This window comes from Cnephaeus nilssonii (assembly GCF_951640355.1).
Source record: "Cnephaeus nilssonii genome assembly, chromosome: 1".
In the NCBI taxonomy this organism is placed as follows: Eukaryota; Metazoa; Chordata; class Mammalia; order Chiroptera; family Vespertilionidae; genus Cnephaeus; species Cnephaeus nilssonii.
The window spans coordinates 25,013,741-25,034,152 of record NC_137072.1 but is presented as its reverse complement, the minus strand read 5'-3'; the positions used below and the strand labels follow the sequence as shown (position 1 = coordinate 25,034,152).

At 41.5% G+C, this 20,412-nt stretch overlaps 1 protein-coding gene across 1 annotated transcript in view; it reads left to right on the top strand.

Annotated features, from left to right (window-relative positions):
- The first annotated feature begins 9,509 nt into the window (after nucleotides 1–9,509).
- Nucleotides 9,510–20,412, top strand: part of CACNB2 (calcium voltage-gated channel auxiliary subunit beta 2) — a 372,371-nt gene continuing 361,468 nt past the window's right edge. The window contains exons 1-2 of the mRNA XM_079766692.1: nucleotides 9,510–9,834; nucleotides 18,924–19,016. Coding sequence (XP_079622818.1) covers nucleotides 9,715–9,834; nucleotides 18,924–19,016 — 213 coding nt within the window. The 5' untranslated portion in view covers nucleotides 9,510–9,714. The remainder of the gene's footprint in view (nucleotides 9,835–18,923; nucleotides 19,017–20,412) is intronic.

Sequence of the window (20,412 nt, the reverse complement as noted above, 5' to 3'; positions counted from 1 at the left end):
AGGCTACCAGGATCTGGGAGGTGGGAGAAATGGCAAATTATTCTTTAATGGTACAGAGTTTCCATTTGGAGAAATGAAAGTGTTTCAGAACTAGAGGTGATGGCTGCATGATACTATGAATGTACTAAATGCCACTAAATTGTGTACTTTAAAATGGTTAATTTTATGTTATGAGAAGTTTACCTTGACAAAAAAAGAGATAATTAAATTGTCAAGTTATGCTAGCCTTAAATAAAAAAGAGAAGCTCACTAATAGGTCACTAAATATTGTAGGAATTGCTGGAAAGTTTTTTTCTTCTAAATATGTCTTAGAAATTTAAAAAATAGTAAGCACTTCTTCCCATATCTTTTTATAAAGAAAACAAACCTAAGGCCAAGTGAAGACAAAGTGACTAAAAGCACTAGAACTGCAGTAACTGGAAGTACAAACATAACAGAAAAATTAAGAATATTGCTCTGACAACCTGAGTGGCATTTACTGCGTGCCTGCTTGCCAATGGAAATGTGGGTACAGTTAAAAATAGACACAACAAAGTAATCATAACAAAAGCTAAGCACATGTCTGTAATAAGACTGAGGTTGATTTTTAAAGATAAGTTTTAATTGTTTACAGTAGTATTTATTCCTATTAAAATAGGGATTAATATTTTGCTTAATTTTACAAGAAATAAACTGGCTATTAAGTAAATATTTGGAGACAGAATGTGTATTGGTTAAGCACAGAATTTAAAGTTCGTGTCTAGCGCTGATTCTTCATGATTTAACTTTTTTAAGCCTCAGTTTTAACTGTGAGATGGAGATAGCATCAACCTCCTCCACATGGGGTGTGTGTGTGTGTGTGTGTGTGTGTGTGTGTGTGTGTGTGTAGTATAACAAGAGATACGTTATGAAAAGCAGATTGCCTGGCATAGATCAAACAATTATTAAACATTTACAGGAAGACCTTCTATATCCTAAAGCTGCCTCAATGAGGTTAGGTATTTGTTTAATATCTGAACTGTGTTTTATGTTTTCTTGGTGGAGGGGTGGAAGAGGACTTACTAATTTTTTTAAAATGGGAATCTTTTATGAAGAGTACCTTGGAGCTTTGATACTACAATGAGCCTTTTCTATGTTTTAAATAATGGGCTACTCCACATAAAATTTTGTGAATAGTTATAGATGATCAGAAAGGGTTATCTCTGAATAAGCACCTTCCTATGGCTGTTTCTCATGACTGTGATTTTCTAATTACTTAATCATCAGAAGATACACTACTGAACTTGGGAATACAAAAGTTGGACTCTTACCTTATACCATATGTAGTATTATTTCAAAATGGATCAAAGACCTAAAAGTAATAATTAAATCTGTAAAACTCTTAGAAGAAAACATAGGGGAAAACTTCATGACAATAGATTTGGCAACAGACAGTAAAAGAAAAAAAATAGGTAAATTGAATTTTATCAAAATTAGAAACTTTTGTGCATCAAAGGGTACTATCAACAGAATGAAAAGGCCATGGAATGGGAGAAAATATTTGCAAATCACAAATCTGGTAAGGGAGTAATACCTAGTGTATATAAAGAATTCCTACAACTCACAACAACAACAAAAACCAGACAACCCAATTAAAAAACAGGCAAAGCACTTGAATAGACTTTCCTCCAAAGAAGATAGAGAAATGGCTAATAAACACATGGAAAGATGCTCAACATCAGTAATCATTTAAGGAAATCCAAATGAAATCTATAATATGTTACCACTTCACACTTATTAGGGTGGCACTAAAAACAAACAAAAACAACCACAAAAAATACCAGAAAATAACAAGTGTTTACAAGGTGGTGAAAATTCAGAACGCTTCTATATTATTGGTCAGAATGTAAAATGGTGCAGCAACTGTGAAAACCAGTATTGCAGTTTCCCAAATAATTATAAATAGAACTAGTAAATGATCCAGCTACTCCACTTGTGGATATGTACACAAAAGAATGGAAAGCAAGCATTCGAACAGATGTTTGTACACCTGTGCTCATAGCAGCATCATACCCAATAGCTGCAAGGTAAAAGCAACCCAAGTGTTCATTGACTGAAAAATGAATACATGAAATGTGGTACATACCATACAATGGAGCAGTATTTAACGTTAAAGAGAAAATTCTGCCACATCCTATGACATGAATGAGCCTTCAAGACATTATGTTAAGTGAATAAGCCAGTCACAAAAGGATAAATACTATATGATTCTAGTTATATGAGGTACATAGAGTGGTAAAATTCATAAGGGTACAATTAGAATGGTGTTTGCCTAGGAAGAGGGTAGAGAGTATGGGCAGTTTTTGTTTAATGAGTATGGAGTTTCAGTTTGGAAAGATGAAAAAAGTTATGAAGGTGGATGGTGATGATGGTTACACAACAATGTGATGTACTTGATGCCACTTAACTGCACATTTGAAAATGATTAAGATGGTAAATTTCATGTAATAAGTATTTTACCAAGATAAAAAAATTGAAAAAAAGAAAATAACATAATTAATAAATAGTATCCAAAATTATCCTTGTAGACTTCAACAATTCTTTGTAATTAATTGGTAGAAGAAGTAGACAAAAAAAATTAGTACAAATATGGAAGACCTGAAAAACACTACAAGCAATTTAATCTAACATTCCACCCAACAACAGCAGAATACAAATTATTTTCAAGCATACATTAAAAACATCCGCCAAAGTGGATGATTTCTCAAACCACAAACATAAATCTCATTAAATTTAAAATGATTAAAAGTATACAAAGTATATTATCTGATTACAATTGAAATAAACTAAAAATAAAAAGCAGAAAAATATCTGGGACATGTCCCATATACTTAGAATGGTAAAATCTCACTTCCACATAACCCATGGATTAAACAGGAAATCACAAAGAAAAGTAGAAAATATTTTGAATCACATGAAAAAAAACACACAAATCAATTTGTGAATGCAACTAAATAGGTACTTAAAAGAAAAATTTACTAATATAGTATCATGTTTAGATTAGAAGTAACATGAAAAGAATTATTTAAACTTCCACCTTAAGAAAGTAGGAGGAAAAAGAGAAAAAAATAAACCCAAGTAAGCAGAATAATACATATAAAAGCATGTTCAATTTTTAAAAAAAGAAAACAGAAAAATAATTAAGAAAGTCAATGACACCTAAAGCAGGCTTGCTGAGATCAATAAAATTGATGAACCCCTAGCCAGACTGATGAAGAGAAAAAGAAAGAATGCACGAATTATTAATATCAGGAACAAAAAGTTAAATGTCACTATAGAACCTATAGATGTTCAAAGGATAAAAAGAATATATTAGTAACATCTTTATGCCAATACAACAGATAAGATGAAATGGACAAATTCTTTGAAAAACAAACTATCAGGCTTAAGAAGAAATAGATAACCCAAATAGTCCCATATCAATTAAAGACATTAAAGTAATAATTTAAAACTTTCTCATAAAAAAGCCAGACCCACAAGTGAATTCTTCCAAATATTTTGAAAGAAGGAATACTAATTCTATACGAGTTCTTCCAGAAACTGGAACAGGAGGAAACACTTCCCCACACTGGCCCTCACTTTATGAGGCCAGCATTGCTGACATATATACCAAGGTAAGGTAAATTACACCTTAAGAAGGTTCATTTTAGAAGAAAAAAAAATTGTGTGTAATGAAACGATCACTAGGTTTGGTTGTCTTGGGAAATGATTTCTCAGAAAAATCTGAAGTAACAGAAGCTTACACAATATAAATGCTACTTCTGCCTCACTTAAAAGAAGTCTAAAAGCAGGCAACCCAGCGCTGGTATGGTGACTTTATGGTACCATCAACGACTATGGTGTCTTCTTTAATGCGCGTCCAACTTCATCATGTGGCTTTTATGTGGCCTCATTGTCTGAAACATCCACTCATGGTTTAGCTAATCCATCCACAATCTGGTAAGCAGGAAGGAAGAGGGGGAATAGAAGCATTTCTCTGCCTTTTACAGATACTTCCCAGAAGTTCCTCACCACACTTTTCATATGCTCTGCAGAATGTAACCCCCTAGTGCAGCTAGCTGCCAGAGGGAATGGAAATAGCCTAGTCTTTTATTCCAGGTATCAGTGTCCCCAGCGAAGAACAGAGGTTCCATGAAACGGAGGGATGGACAACCAGGCATCTCAGCTACAAATAAGCTGTCTGCTTTGAATGTGTCAGTTCAGAGGTGTGGGTTTGTTTGTTTGTTTAGTCCATATTTCCTATTTTATTTTTAAAAAAATATTTATTGTTGAAAGTATTACAGATGTTCCCTTTCCCCCCCCATTGACCTCTTCTAGCTCCCCCGCCCCCGCCCCCAGGCCTTCACCATACTACTGTCTGTGTACATGGGTTATGCATATATGTGTACAAGTTCTATGGTTGATCTCTTCCCACCCATCCTCCCCTGTCTTCCTTCTCTGATTCTACAGTTGGTTCTATACTTCAATGTCTCTGGAGCTATTTTGTTCATCAGTGTATTTTGTTCATTTAGATGTGTTTCTTGATAAAGCAGGTCTCAGTTTACAGTTCCATGTTGTGTGTGTGTGTGTGTGTGTGTGTGTGTGTGTGTGTGTGTACCTCCTATAAGAAATAGTATTGTTTGGGAAAACAAAGCATGAGAGGCCAAAGGCTTTGCTTATAAATGGGACATTTCTATCAAAAGATAAGTCGGGGCCATAGAAGAACAAAAATAGAATATGATGGATATTTTTCATTATTAGTCGTCTGCCCACCCTCTCACATTCTAATTCTACTTTCAAACTGTACTGAATTTCTTCACCTTCCATCTTTGTATTTTCTGTTCTTTTTGCCTAGAACGTTTTTCTCCTGATAAATGTCCTCCTATAATATTTTGCACTTATATTCATATACTTTACCTGTGTCTTGTCTGCTCTGCTGTATGTCCTGTAAGTACAGAAGCCATTCCTATTCAATCTCATTATCCCTATCGCCCTGGATTATACAGGTGAGCACAGACACACACATGCACACACATACACACACACACACAAAGTCATGGATAAATAACATTTGTGCTATTTATAGCTATTTGGGAGCTCAACTCTACTTCTAGTTAATACATTATTGTACTGATCATAGCGAGCAAGCAAAAGAATGTAAATCTGTTTCTCCGACCAAAACCCAGTTTTAACCTGTGAGGCAGAGCTCTTTGAAGTACATCAGACAGGCAGCTGTGTTGAATTGAAAATGAGTCTTCAAGTTGGGGTTTCAAAGATATGTGGTTAAGTCATGCCACTTGTCAGCTGTTCAGGCTTGGTGAAGTCAGTTTCCGCTAGCTGTTCTTCAAAACCCACTCTCTGTTTCTTCCTAAGGCACATTACTGCACTATATTTCTCAGCATGTCTTGCAGGTTTTTCACGTGACAGAGTCTATCCAATAAAATATAAGTGGAAGAGATGTATGGCTCCTCCAAGCTTGGCCAATAAAAACTCACAAGCTCCGCCGTCTACTACAACATTTCCCCCACCATCCTTCTTTCTCTTCTGACAAACCCAGATAGGAACACATGGTGACAGTGGGAGCCACATTTTGGAGATGATAGTCACTTGAGACTTGGTTTCTAAGCGTCAGCATGAATCAGAGTCCCTTCTGATGGTGAATGACCCCAGCGTCAAAGGAATGCATTTCTTGTTCTCTGATCCACTAAATACTTAGGGTTTATTTGTTACAGCATTTGGGCTTATACGAACTAATAAAGGGAATAGTAATATTTATTTTGTAGATGAGACAATGTATATAAATCCTTAGCATAAAGCCTGACACCTTGTATGCAAACAAAATACCAGTTGTTATAGTTCTAATAGGGTTTGGATGAGAAATAACATGTGAATGTCTTTAAAAAGTAAAAAGTGCTCTACAGTATCATATATTTCAGAGCTCTGACTCCTGGGTAGTTACAAGAACTCATGAAATCTTATTTCTATGAAGCCTTTTCTTTGGAAGTGAAATTAAGCATTCCCTGACCACTTGCACATTTCACTTGTAATCTTTACTACACACATGCACACACAAAACCCTCTTATGCGGGATTTGCTTACATCTTTATATGCTTTTAAATAACAATTTGTAATTTAGGCCATTCATTTTACAGTGTAAGCTTACAAAAGACAAATGTGTAACTTGGTGGACTGCTACCAAGTTCGGCCAGTGGCCAATACAGGTATATCCTTATGAAAATGCTAGCAATAATGGCAGAGATCCAGAACTGAAAATGAGGTGAAATATGATTTACTAAGTAAAATGAAAGAATCACACATGGTGTAAATCTGTTCTAAAGAGCTCTTACTCCAAGTTTTGAAACATAGTCACAAATCCACAAGCAGGAGAGGAGTAATTATAATCACTGTTTCTTCCACTTAAAGGAAACCCAAAAAACCTAACTATTAAACTTCTGGCTTCCTTGGCCAGTGTTTCTTACCAGTCCCTGTTCTTATTTCAGAGCATTAGTAATGCCCAGAATATGTCTGTCCATTACGACTAATGAGCACACTGAAGTTCACAGACAGCTTGAACAAATTAGTCATCTGCATTCGAATGCCTCCGCTGAAGGCTGTAGGTCCATTATTGCATTGCTGAAGTGCATCTCCATAACTTTTAATGTTGAAAAGAATTAGGCTTTACTTATCAAATTTTAGCTGCCGTCTGCGGCTTTTAGAAACTGCACAAGTCAAGGTATGCTAATAAAAACCACAAACAAACAACAACAACAAAAACAACCACAGAAAAAAACTGACCTTGAGAGAAGGCACCCGTGGGAAGTTTCTCAAGCCTTTTGCCCTCTGTGTTTCTTCTGACCTTGTTGCCTGTTTCAGGTAGGGGTAACATCACGTTAGCTTTTATTTGAAACCTTTTACAAGCCAGCCTGGAGTCTGAACGGGTACATTATAGTGTGTTAGGTTCAATATGTGCTCATTAAATTAACACAGGTTATAAAGAAAGAATGAATATAATGCTCTCATGGGAGTAAGGATTAGGTAAATGTCTTTGTATGTTAAAACTTGCAAAGCTGTATGCTATATTTTAAGACACATGAAGACAGATCATTCATTTATTCATTCATTCATGCCGCAGGTGTTTTCGTCCTCCATGGTACCTAAATGTCAGATACCATGCTCAATGCTGGGGCTACTGAGATGAACAAGACACAAACACCATCCCCAAGGAATTCTGTCTAGTGGCAGAAACTAAAACAAAGAGTTCAGTATCATAAATTACATGAACATGAATATAAAATATATCACCTTTGAACACTTAATTCAGACTTAACTTTCCCTTTGTCTATATGTATAAGCATTATTAAAAATTATTTCCAAAGTTGTTTTGCTCTTTTGTGGTGTCTTTTAAAGTCTGACGAAAGATAAAATTTCATTTCCTAAGTGGTCATAATTGAAAGTGAATGCACAGATACTTAAGTATACTATAGTAAATCACACTGATGTCATGTAAAAAACACTAAGTTTTATGGTATTTTCTAAAACGGTGTTAGAATTTGTTCTTCTCCATGCTTGTATTAATTAACCCATTCACCACGTTTGCATTAATTGGTATCTAAGTGCTCACCGAGTAGACGGTAAGCTCCAAGCTTCCTGGTCTTTGTTGTCTGTGCTCCTCCAATGGCACACCATGGGAGCTTGACATGTGCTTTATTGAACGAATATTGAAAGAACTCAGGGCAACATGTCAGATTCTGACTGTGTCCCGCTGAATGAGCGTGCCTCCGACCCACGCAGAGTTCATCTAAAACTGGAGGTAATGTTATCCCTGCGATTTAAACACTCTCTCCAGAAAACTGAACAGTTTCATCAACCGAACAGACCTAGAAGAGTAATATTGTCAGCAGATCCTGGAGCTAAAATAGACTATGACTCCAAAACTTTAAACACAATTTCTTTACCACTTTCATACATACAAACATATATATATATATATATACACACACACACACACACACACACATACACACACACACATACATATGCATATGTACACACACACACACACACACATATAAAAGCACCGCAGATTGTGATAAATGTTTTTTGTTTTGTTTTTTTTAAACAAATCTTAGCCAGGGTTTTGGGGGAGCTCCCAACCACGGCCTGCAAAGCAGTGTGCCTCCTCCTTCCAGGCTGGCCACCTATTCACATTCTGACCAACAGTCTCCCGGATTCCCAGTCTCTTGCTTTTCAAAATGTTACTCTATTGATATTATTGCTCATTTATTATAAACCAATGGTCAATGCTTCTATTAAACATTCAGTAAAATTTAAATGAAAATGATAATTTTAACACCAAAGATGAGGAACTCAATGACACTTTGGACATGCCTAAATCTTTAACCATACCAAGACCCATTCTTTGATCCTGACTCAAATCAGGGTATGATGGAGATAGGTTTAAAATATCTAGTTTATTTTGAGAAGAACAAGTACTGTACACTATAATACTTTAATATGCCACAGCAACGTGAAAAGGATAGTTGAAGACTATGGTAGTAAATTTCTATATGTCTGTTTCATATACAACATTGCACTGTTCCAAAACAATGCTGATGCCTAGAAAACTTGTTCTACAGAGAGCTTCACTGTAATAAAAGCTGTTGCGATAAGAAGCAATCCTTTAAGAGAAAAAAAAGTGTTGTATTAGAAAAATCTGAATGGAATGCTCGAAATGAAACATTCTTGCCTTGGCCACTACTTTCTTAGGAAGAGCTCGGGGTCTTAAGGAAGTGCTTATTTTGTCCAAAATGTGATATTAAGACTTCTGAACTCTACAGAAAAAGTCCAGTTCTGTAAGCCAGTAGTGCAATTTTGCAAAGATGAAAAGGAACGAGAGTGATCATGGAAAAACTTGGGACTGGGGCTTGCAAGTGGTGGGTCTGGACCTCTTGCCCAGGCCAGCGGCAGCTTCCAGGGGCCGGGAGCCTGGGGCCATCAGCGCCAGGCTTTTCCTGCCTCCGGGTCCTGCCATCCTCACGCACCTCCGACTGCCGGCCCGGTGACGTCCTTGGTGAACCTTGGCTCTGGGGCCGCCCGAAGCCTTCGCGGATCTTTGACCTTCACTTTAGGAACAGAGCCTCCGAGTAGAGTGTGTGCGGGGACCTGTTCCCTCCCGCAGGCTCGCGGGGTCCCCGGGAGGCGGTTTGGGAGCCCAGGGAGGGGAGCTCGGACGTCCGAGGGAGGCAGCTCCCGGGGGCCGGGCCCCGCTTCCGCGGCTTTGAAAACTTTCCAGCGCGCGTGCCACGGCGACGCGCAGCGGCCGAGCCGGACGGACCCACGCGGCCGCGCCTCCCGCGGGGAACTTTCTGCCTCCCGCCGCCGTGTCACTCTCGCTTTCCGACGCGCCTCCCCCTGGGCCGCTCTCCGCCCGCCCGCCCGCCCGCTCCCTCCCTCTTGGCGAGGACGGTCCCCGCGCCGCCGCCGCTCTGGGCGCGCTCAGCCCGGCCCGGCCGATGGCGGAGGCGCCCCTCTCCGCCGCCACCTCCCCGCTCCCCCGCGCGTCGCTCCTCCAAATGGCCCAGCCCCGTCCCGCGCCCTGACTGCCGGCGAGCGAGTGCGGCGCCAGCCCCGGGCGGCTGGGAGCGGAGCGGGGCGGGGAGGGAGGAGGGCACCCGCCGCGAGGGGCCGGAGGAGGCTGCCGGAGCCGACTTTTCGCCAATGGTCCGCAGCGACATGTCCAAGTCGCCTCCCTCCGCGGCGGCGGCGGTGGCGCAGGAGCTCCCGATGGACGTGCTGGAGAGCGCGGCGCCCGCGGGGGCGCTCGGAGCGCCCGCACAGGTAGCGACCGCGCCGCGCCTTCGCCTTCCTTTGTGAGCCGCCGGGCGCGGGGCTCCCACCGTCCGCGCCGCCTCTCCCCTCCCGGGCTCCCGCGCCCGCCCGCCCGCCCGCCTCGGTCCCCTCCGCCACCTCCTCCTTCCTCCCTCGCGCTTTGCCACCCACTCTCCGTTCTCGGCGCCGGTGACCCGACCCCCGTTCGCCTTGCCCCGGCTCTTCTCCGGCTTCCATTTTTTCTTGGCTTGCGAAAAACCAGTGGGAAGGGGCGCGGGGGGGTGGGGGGGACCTCCCGGGCTCCCCAGGCGGCCCCCGAGCCGCTCCGGTCTGCCCTCCTCGCCCCTTCCCGGGAGAGGCACATGGGGAGACATGAACCAGGCGAGCGGACTGGACCTGCTCAAGATCGTGAGTCCGGGTGGGCGGGAGGGGCCCCGCTTCCCGGGGCTCTGGCTCCCACGCCGGCCCTTGTGGACGCGCTCTGAGCCGGGTGGGAGCGGGCGTGTGGCGCCGGGGAGCGGGCCCGGCCTCCCGGCAGCAGCCCCGCCGCCCTCGCCCGCCTCACCTGGGGCGTGATGCTGCCTGACAGCTCAGCTCCCTTCACCGCCTCTGCCCGCGTTTGCCTAGACCCCTGTTCCTTTCTTTTAGGAAGAGAGCGAGCTGGGGCCGTGAAAGTTTTTATTTTTCCACCCCCCCCTCCCGAAATGCCAGCTATTTTAGAGAGTTTCAGGACCACCTTTTTAAAGCTCTGATGAGTTTTAGTGGTTTCTGGGAAAATTCCGGTTTGCTGCTGTTGTGAAATAGGAGATGCCAGTTGTAGGCGTTGGGTAACGAGAAGGTGGCTTTTACGTAAGGCTTGGCAGGTACAGTGTGGATTACAGGCACCTCCAGGTCTCAGCGGCAAGGAGTCTGTCAACTTTTATCCCAGCAGGGACACGACTTAGGACTGCTAGCTGTGGGCTGCTTGGCCGGTGGGGTGGAGGGCTGCTTGGCTGTGCAGAGTGGGGACGTGTAACTAACCACCTGCATGAGCATCTGGCCTCAGCCAGAGGACCTGAAGTCTTTGTTCCAGACTCCTGGTTTTCTCTCCTCACTTAGCAGGTCAGAGGAGAGTGAGAAATGTTCTCAGAGCCCTCCAGGACAGATTCCAGGAGGAAGGTCTTGAATATTGATAGAGAAAAGAACTGTCAGACCTTCTTTTCTCTTTGATCTCCCTTCAAGGATTTTTTTTTTTTTTTAAGTTTTGATTCTCATGATAAAAATAGAGTTCCTGAATTTCTAAAGATCAAAGTTAGGGCTGATAGAAAGCATGACTGCATCCAGATAAGAGATACTCATTGATTTAGAGACTTATATAGCCAAACAAATAGTTTAAAAAGTAAGCCAACAGATATTTCTTGTATAGCTGCAATGTGGAAATAATTCAGATGTGCATTTCTGCCTTCATAATAAGTGACGTTCTCGTAGCTGCAAGTATGACAGAGGAGTGGCGAGTATGGCATGGGACTATAAGAGAATATAGTGGTTTCTTCTGTGGTTTCCCAGCACTAAAGATCACCAATACTCTCTCTACTTGGAGTAACTGATAAGGACGTCACAGAAGAGGTGGCCTTTGAGAAGGGACTTCGAGGGCGGGTTAGATTTCAACAGAGATTTTCAGAGAGAAGGCAGGGAACTAACTATACAGGAAGCCAAGTCGCAGAAGTTAGAAGCCTTAAAGCAGGCATTTATGATCCCTAGTTTGAAAAGAGAGTGGAAAATTACAGATAGGGCATGCTTAGGCATAAGACTGACAAGGCAAGTGGAGCCCCCATTTTAGAGGCTTTGAAACCTGCAGTGCATTAAATAATAAAGAGCCGTGGATGGGATTCAGGGAAGGAGCCATGTAATAGCTCCTTCCAAAGAGTCACCTGGGAAGGTTCTGGAAGATAATGTTGGGTCTGAGGAGTCCAGAGGTGGGGCTACCCGAAGGGAGATGGATAGAACAGTTTGGACAAGAAGTACGAGGCTAAACTAAAGGAAGGAAAGGATAATGGATATGACAGATCTGTGCACGAGACATTGCAAGGACTCAGTCCACAGTAACTGGCAGGCAATTGCATAGATATGTGAGAGAGGAGAAAGAGAGAATGGATATTATATGCAGGTAAGAGGTATAAATATTCAGCTTCACCAGCATCCATTCCCTTGCTTTCTCTACCTTGCAAAAATGAAAGCAGTTTTCCTGGAATTGTGTCCATAGCACATCCATTATCTGAGGGAAACACTGCCTTGTTTATTTTCTATCTAATAAATCATGGCATCAGAGGGCTGTGAACAGTTGGCAAAGGCATCTCTTCCATCTCTCCGGACAGGCCAGCAGGAAGGGAGGGAGGAAAAGAGCTGTCTCAGGAGCACCCCGCTTTTTGTGACACCACGTAATGGCAATTCTCCTCAGAAATGGAATTTTCTGTACAAATGGCACCTCTAAGCCATCGTTGTCTTTAAGAATCCTTTCTACTTCACCTCTAGGTTATACTGCAAGTTCTGTGTGAGCAAAGCAAGATAGGTAGATTCACACGCCCTGCTCTTACTCTGTTTTGATGTCAGAAATCCTCCTTGGGTAGCCGGCAGCTCCATACATGCCAGCCCCCCTCCCTCCAGCACACCGTCACAAGCAAAACGGATGGCTGGAGTGGCAGTCTGACGGCAAGTTCTTGAGAGGTCTGATGTCAGCAAATGGCACCGCGTTTTAGGTAACTTGTTGCAGTTTCACGGCACACTTGGCTGCAGTCGACCTTCAAAGTCAAGGTGCTAGTTTAGAACTCCCCCTCCAAAGCTCCAAATCTGTGCTGTCCACTACCGTCGTAGCCCCTAGCCACATGTGATTTCTGAGCACTTGAAATGTGGCTCCTCAGAACGGAGACGTGCTATACGTGGAAAATACACACCGGACTTGAGAGATTTAATATAAAATAAGGGCCACTCAGCATCTTGTTAATGATTTTTTATATTGATTACATGTTGCAATGATAATATTTTGTATATATTGAATGAAATAAAATGCATTATTACAATTCATTTCACCTGTTGCCATTTACCTTTTTAATGTGGCTGCTAGAACCTTTCAAGTACCCATGTGGCAGGTATTGTATTTCTGTTGGGCGGCTTGTGTTATATTTCTGTTGGACGGCATTATGCTAAAGTATGGCACTGGTAATTCTCCGGGGAGTTGAATAAATCACGTAAGCAGGCTGGGTGGATGGGCAGTACCTGAAAGGGACTGAGAGTAGAATGGCTATGGAGGAGGAAGTAGATGAGAAACCGGAGTAGTGGCTCAGCACTTTAGGCCTCAAAGAGATTGTAGCTGGCACCTCCAGTCACACCTGAAAATGAACAGACAGTAACCAGAGGGCCTGTTTGTTTTGCTCCTAGCAACAGAGCCCAGCTGGGTCCACCCCAGCGGAGTCTGCCAGATGCTTTTCAAGCATGTTGTAGTAATAACAGGCCAGGCCGGTAATGGCAACATCCTGATTCAAGGAGCTGGAGCAGCAGCCATTCTCCCGGGGCCCTTGAACCAGGTCAATACCATTTTCCAGAAACATTCTGAGGTCTAACAGCCTTTTGCAGTCTCCAAATATAATGGCCATGGGTCCTGTGTTTTATGTTTTTGCTAAAGCCTTCACTCCGAAGCCCAGCCAGTTTCCTCTTGAATGGCATTTTTGTTCTGGTGTCGCAAGGGCGAGATTTAGAAGCATGCCGATCAGACTTTCTGAGTGCGTTTTAAAATGTGAAATATAATATCTGACTCTTTGGGTGATTGGAGGTTTAGTTGATTTTGCAGTTTCATGTTTTCCTTTTTTGTCTTTCTTTTTATGTAAAGACTTCATTTACCTGTTGCTGCATTTAATTCTTTTGAATTATACAGAATGGAGCCTTGGTCCTTTCAAGAAAGACGGAGCAAAATATGTTAACCCTGTAGGGGGTGGTGGCACTCTTTAATTTTGTAACTGTGAGACATATCTATCTCCTGCAAATAGTGTACTTACTTTCACAATTACAGGGAGTTCAAATGAATTGTGATACCACTTCAAGCCATTGGGTCTGTCTTAGAGTTCTTTCCGAGCCTGGCTGGAGGTAGATTGTGACGAGGGCAAGATTGGGCCCTGGCCTGCACGCCCTCTCCCTGCCCTGCACTCCTCCACTGGGCATTTCTCTGCTTCCTGACCTGGCCCCTCTTCCCTTTTCTACCTGCCAGGCCCTGAAAAGAGCTCTGCTTACGCTGCCTCCTGATTCCTTTCTGCTTTTGTGTAAACGGATCCATGTAGTAAACAACTTATGTTTCCCTCTTCCTAGGGAGTTAAACTTCTCTCCTAGTAAAGGATCTAACAACCTCATTGATACTAAACTATTGGTAAATGAAATTTCACGTCTGATTCCTCTGTGGATGGTTTTGGCTTTGTTTGCTTTGGACCGTAAGATGGGGAAAGTCGTCAGTTCAAAGGGATAAATATCAAAGAATGCTAACCGAGAGGGATAAAACTCATTTTGGGCCTCAGCATTATGCTCAGGTAGGAGAATTGTTACCATATCCATCAATCACAAAAGCGACATCCTTCTCAAAGCCACCCCCAGGGGCCGCCAGGCCTACTTTCTGTGTACAGCTGTGCTGAAATCTCCACTTAATAGGCAACTTGTACCATTAACTACTGCTGTCTACTTTGGTCATACAGAAATTTGATTTCAATTGCTTGTACAAATTTGAACATTTAGTTGCTGATTTTGAGACTCCAGTTTAGTTTTAAAAGTATTTAGTATCAACAGAGAATTCATTTATGTGATGAATGTTGGATATCTTTTTAATACATCATTTATGTATTGGTGAAATTTTCTTACTTTTTTTTAGTTTCTGAAATCTTAGCTTGGTTGATATTTTAGGAGAAGTAAAGAAATTTAAGTATACGGTTTTCTTTTTTCCTTTTTGCTATGATGACAATTTATTTTTATTGATCTGCATATACCTAATAAGCAACGAATGAAAATTACTGACTTTTTAGACTATGTTCCAAGAAAGACATAGGGGTCTGCATGTGTCAGAGAGAGAGAGTATTATGGGTTACACTCTGCACTCTGGCCAAACCCCTTTCTCTTTCCCGTTTACTTCTTGAAACCTGGTGATCTGATTGTTAACTGTGTCTATATCAGGTGTTCATATATTGTTGTTGCTAAAAAATATTTTAAAAAAACACCATTGGTCATAAAAGTAGCTGCACTTGAAATAGCACCTTAACTAAGAAAACTGTACTTCTTTCCTGCCTTTTTCCATTTAGGAGAGATTTGGCCTTTACTTTTTTTTTAAAATATATTTTATTGATTTTTTTACAGAGAGGAAGAGAGAGGGATAGAGAGTTAGAAACATCGATGAGAGAGAAACATCGATCAGCTGCCTCCTGCACACCCCCCACTGGGGATGTGCCTGCAACCAAGGTACATGCCCTTGACCAGAATCGAACCTGGGACCCTTGAGTCCGCAGGCCGACGCTCTATCCACTGAGCCAAACCGGTCTCGGCTGGCCTTTACTTTAAAAACGTTTTCTTCAGATGTTCCATTCTAATCCTTATTTTCAAAGATTTACAGTAACTAAAAATAAAAACCATTTCAGTAAGATGGACCTAACTTTAAGTATGCTTTGGATTAAAGGAAACTTCATTTTTCAATGGCAGTATAAATTTTCACTAATGTTTTTACAGTACATAAAAATGGACCATTGAACCATATCAATACCAGAAACATTCACTTGTATTCCAGATGATGCTTCAATTCTTTTTTCCAAATTCTGATATTATCATAAAAAAATAACTAGTCACTGAGTAGTCACTCTACAGTTAAAAATAAAAAAGGAGGCTATAGATGAGAAATTACTACTGAAATTAGTAAGAGAGCAAAATAGAAGCATATCCATTTATTTGGGCTTTTGATAAATGTGATCTATAATGAATAGGAATTTGCTGTAACACTGTTAGGGCATGAACAAGTTCATAATTTGAATAAATAATCTTTCATTAATGTAATTGAAGGATGCTATCTTTTCCTAAAAACTATCACTAGTTTGCAAATGATTCAGTATACCATGGCCTTTTTCTTTTAGTGTGCAAACTGTATATTAGTACAATTGAAATTTGTGATAATCCAATGTAAATACATTACATGGGTAGCTAAAGACACCTGGAATAATGTTTATGAACAGTATCCCCAGGGGCCTAGAAAAATTAATGTGGTTTTTAAAAATGCATCTGATTTCTTGCAGAGAACTGCAGCCTCCCTTGTGACTGAATGTCTTAAATACGCTGTGGTCTCACAGTGCCTGTTGTGCAATTGTGAACAGCCATGAAAAGGCTTACACACCGAAGCAGCTGACTAGTAAAGTGTATTTATCATGAAAAGTCTGAACCATATGACAATAGAATTTCAAAGACGCGCTTTTCACCCATTTCAACATGGCACTGGAAGGCCACATGATAATGGGATGGGATTATATTTGATCTTAGCTCTCATAGATAATTTATGTTCCTCAGGAAGAAAAATAGTATATTTAACATATATTTATACCCCCACCCCCAAAGACATAGTTTAGGTTCCAAAATGCTTTCTAGGTCATATGTATTTTTTCATATGGAATAATGTACATTTTTTAATTTTAAGGAAATATTCATACTTTATTATAACATTCTTAGGCCTTGGAAGACACTTCTGTCCAAACCTTTACATAATAATTGGAAAAGGAAGAACATTGCTGAAAGAATGTTATTTTTCAACAGTTTACTGAATAATGTTTACTCAAGTAAGAAGAATAAGCTGTTAAGTGAGGAGAACCTTGTATAATACATTATGAAAGCCCAGCCTAGATGATCTTTCCTTTTATGAAGTTGAGAGTTAATTAAATGCCATGGAAACACATTTGTATTATATAAATCCCTTAGATACTTGGAAGAGAACAAATATATTTAAGAAAGATTTTTGCTTTAAGATTATACCACCCTCTCTCTGATTGCAAATGCATCTAAATTACTCATAACACAAATGTTTGTACTGTAATGGATTTCAGCTTGCCTAAGTGCTATGTATATTATGGTTCATATTTCCATTTTAATGAAAACCATATGAATATGTAAAATATAACAAAGCAGGATTTTCAAAACCAGAACATGGTCATTTTGAAAAAGTAAATTTTGTAAATTCTGATAATCTAATGAAGTCTCTGTGAGCCTAATCATTCTAACCATCCTATATAATAAAGAGGTAATATGCAAATTGACGGTCACACCCTCACAAAGATGGCTGCCTACAACCAGGCCGGCAGGGGGGTTAGTGAGGGACGACCAAACGACTCAACAGCAGGCTGTGTGGGGCAACCAGGCCAGCAGGGGGGCAGTTGAGGGCGACCAGGCCGGCAGGGGAGGGCAGTTAGGGGCGACCAAGCCGGCAGGGGGGGCAGTAAGAGGCGACCAGGCCAGCAGGGGGCCACTTAGGGGCAACCAGGCTGGCAGGGGGGGCAGTTGGGGCAACGTGGCTGGCAGCGGGGGGCAGTTAGGGGTGACCAGGCCAGCAGGGGGGGCAGTTAGGGGCGACCAGGCAGGCAGGCAGGTGAGCAATTAGGAGCCAGCAGTCCAGGATTGTGAGAGGGATGTCCGACTGCCGGTTTAGTCCTGATCCCTGGGATGGGGCCTAAACTGGCAGTCGGACATCCCCCGAGGGGTCCCAGATTGGAGAGGGTGCAGGTTGGGCTGAGGGGATCCCTCCTCACACACACACACACGAATTTCATGCACTGGGCCTCTAGTATTATATACTTTAGCCCAATTTCCCCCTACCCTTCCAGCCCTAATGTGGGTATCGGTTTTTTCAGTATATTATATTACATGTTCCAGTATTATACTAAATGCTATAAAATATGTTATTTTGTTTAATATTTAAAATAACTGTCAGGTAAGTAATACTGTCCCCATTTTAAGGCTGAGAAGACTGATGCTTGGACAGGCTAGAAAATATATTCAAGGATCCCAACCTATGTGCATGTGACTGTAAGCTCAGTGGTGAGCTATTTTTCACTTACATCTTAATGTTCAGTATTCACAATAACTTTATCTGTGCCTAGAATTAAACATAGATTGATGCATAGTTTATTCTTAGTGCTCTCAGTGTAAACTGTAGATAGAGTAGTAAAAGCAAGTTCATTTGTATATGTCTGTGTTTGGCCCAATCTTGTTATTAAAACAAATTGTCCTACCTTTAATGTCCTGTTCTTATATACTTAATTTTTCATTATTATTATTTCATAAAATTTATTTTCCTTGCCTTCTCAAGAAAGTCACTAAGTAGTTAAAAAGCAAAACTTTCACATCGCATTCAAACACTACAACCATGGGCCAGCACATTTTATAAAGTATTTTAATTTCATGTGCTTCACTAGCACTTATATAGCTATTTCAACATCTCTGAAAGCAATCTCTACAGCCATACAATAGTATTAAGAACCAGTACCATGCTTCATTCATGCTTCGAGTAGACCTACACATATAAATTTAAAGGCAATCAGAGTTCGTATTGCAGAATGTTTTTCAGCCACCATATGCATTTCTTGCAAGTACCACTCCAATAAAAGAGTCCCCGTGGAATTATCAATTAAAGCATGAAAAGAAGCAGAAAAATGCATGCTCGGCTCTCCCGGGCAGCAACATCGCATTGTGCATGAATCCATTGCTTTCTTGCTCTCTGAGAGTTCTGACAAGTTGCCTTTCCTCTCCCGGTTACTTCTGCCGCCCCAGGCCTTCCTGCACTTAATTACTTATTTTTAAAGGCTTCATCTTTAGTGGCTTTTGCCTCTTGACAGCCGATATCCTAACAGCATAAATTGTTTTAATTCACCAGTTATTGTCTTTGTCTAAACAATTTTCTTCCCTATATACTCAGTGATTTGTGATTCCTCCAATAATAACTTTTCAGTAATGTCCACATGATGGCAAGTCATTATGTGTTTTGGTCTTTGACGTTTTCTAGACCTCGGCCTAGGTTCCTGTGAGAGGGTCTAACAGTAATCTCATTTTCCTCTTTTTTTTAGTCATATGGAAAAGGAGCTAGAAGGAAGAACAGATTTAAAGGATCCGATGGGAGCACGTCATCTGACACTACCTCAAATAGTTTTGTTCGTCAGGTAAGGGAGCTCTTAAATTCATGGTTTGGAGAAGTATATTTGAATGGATTTTGTTGTCTTTAAGGCTGGCTTTATACTGTTGTCAGAGCAGCATAGAGCACAGCTGTTCTGAGTTCTTAATATTCCTCCGAATCCTACTAACAACTATGCCAATGGTCAGGGCAGGTTCCTTCTCAAACCCTGCCCATTGCACTAATTGTCGGGGCCGAGCCCGTCTGCCAGGGGCTGGACCTTCTTGGATGCCGGGGGGGGGGGGGGGGTAGACGGAGAGGCCATGAGATGGTGTGGGTGCATAAGAATGAGTCTTTATTGTAGGAGCCAGTGCCCATTGCCATTAGACAAGACAGTTCTTTAAGCAGCCCATAAAACAGGCAGCCGCACACCGGCCGATAATAAGTACATCTTTCCCATAAAAGCAGCAGTATCTTCTGTACCCACAGTTATTATCTGAGCAGCCGCACCCTGCCCCTGGACTCACTGCCTCACATAGTAGCGGCACCTGAGCCCTTCGTTCCTGCCTCTCTGGCCTCTCCCCTCTCTCCAGCCTTTCCAGCTTCCCATCGCGGCAGCACTCTGTACACTGGCTGGTCAGTAATGTGTCATACTACTTAGACCAAAGGGGCTTCGTGCCAATAGTTATATCAATCATTTTGGCTGCAGCAAGGCACGCGTGTGCAGTATACTGTGACATCGCTGTGACCTTGCACCTGCTTGTGGTATCTTAGCTTTGACCATTCTGATTAAGATTCCCATGTTCAGAGTGGCCTTGGCCATTCCAGCATACTAACAACAAGGCCTTGACTGTCGGTGTCTGGCATGGTTCCCACAACTATCATCCTTAAGCTTTGTATGGTATTATTGTATTTACTTTTAGTTGAAGTGAAAAGTGTGCTGTTTTCGTCATAATTAAAATATTTAAATTTTAAGTGAGACTGTAATGATTACCCTCTTTCCTGCAAGTTGGGAAAAGACAAATGTAAAATTCCTTACAAAGGATTTCTTCCTAACAGAAGGAGTGAACTCTAGCAGAAAGGATTGCAGGTTTTGGAGGTGTGTTTTTAAACGGTTGGTTGGTTGTTTTTTGTTTGTTTGTTTGTTTTTTCAGGGATGGGGCAGGCAGTGAGCATCCATGTCACCACCTATGAAGTCGGGATACTGGCATTTCTTTAGCTTGAGCTGTCTTCTGCTTCCCACTTGGCATTTGGATTCTAAAAGAGAAACTTGTTCTTGGTCTTGATATGGCTGAGGCTACTAAGGTTAAGTAGAGCATGAGATATTGTTGTGACGTGATTTAAACTGCCCTTGGAGATGTAGCCTTTATTTCAGATAAACATGTGGTATATTCCTGCTAAGCAGTTTGGAATTGTCCCCTGAAACTTATAACTATATATATGGT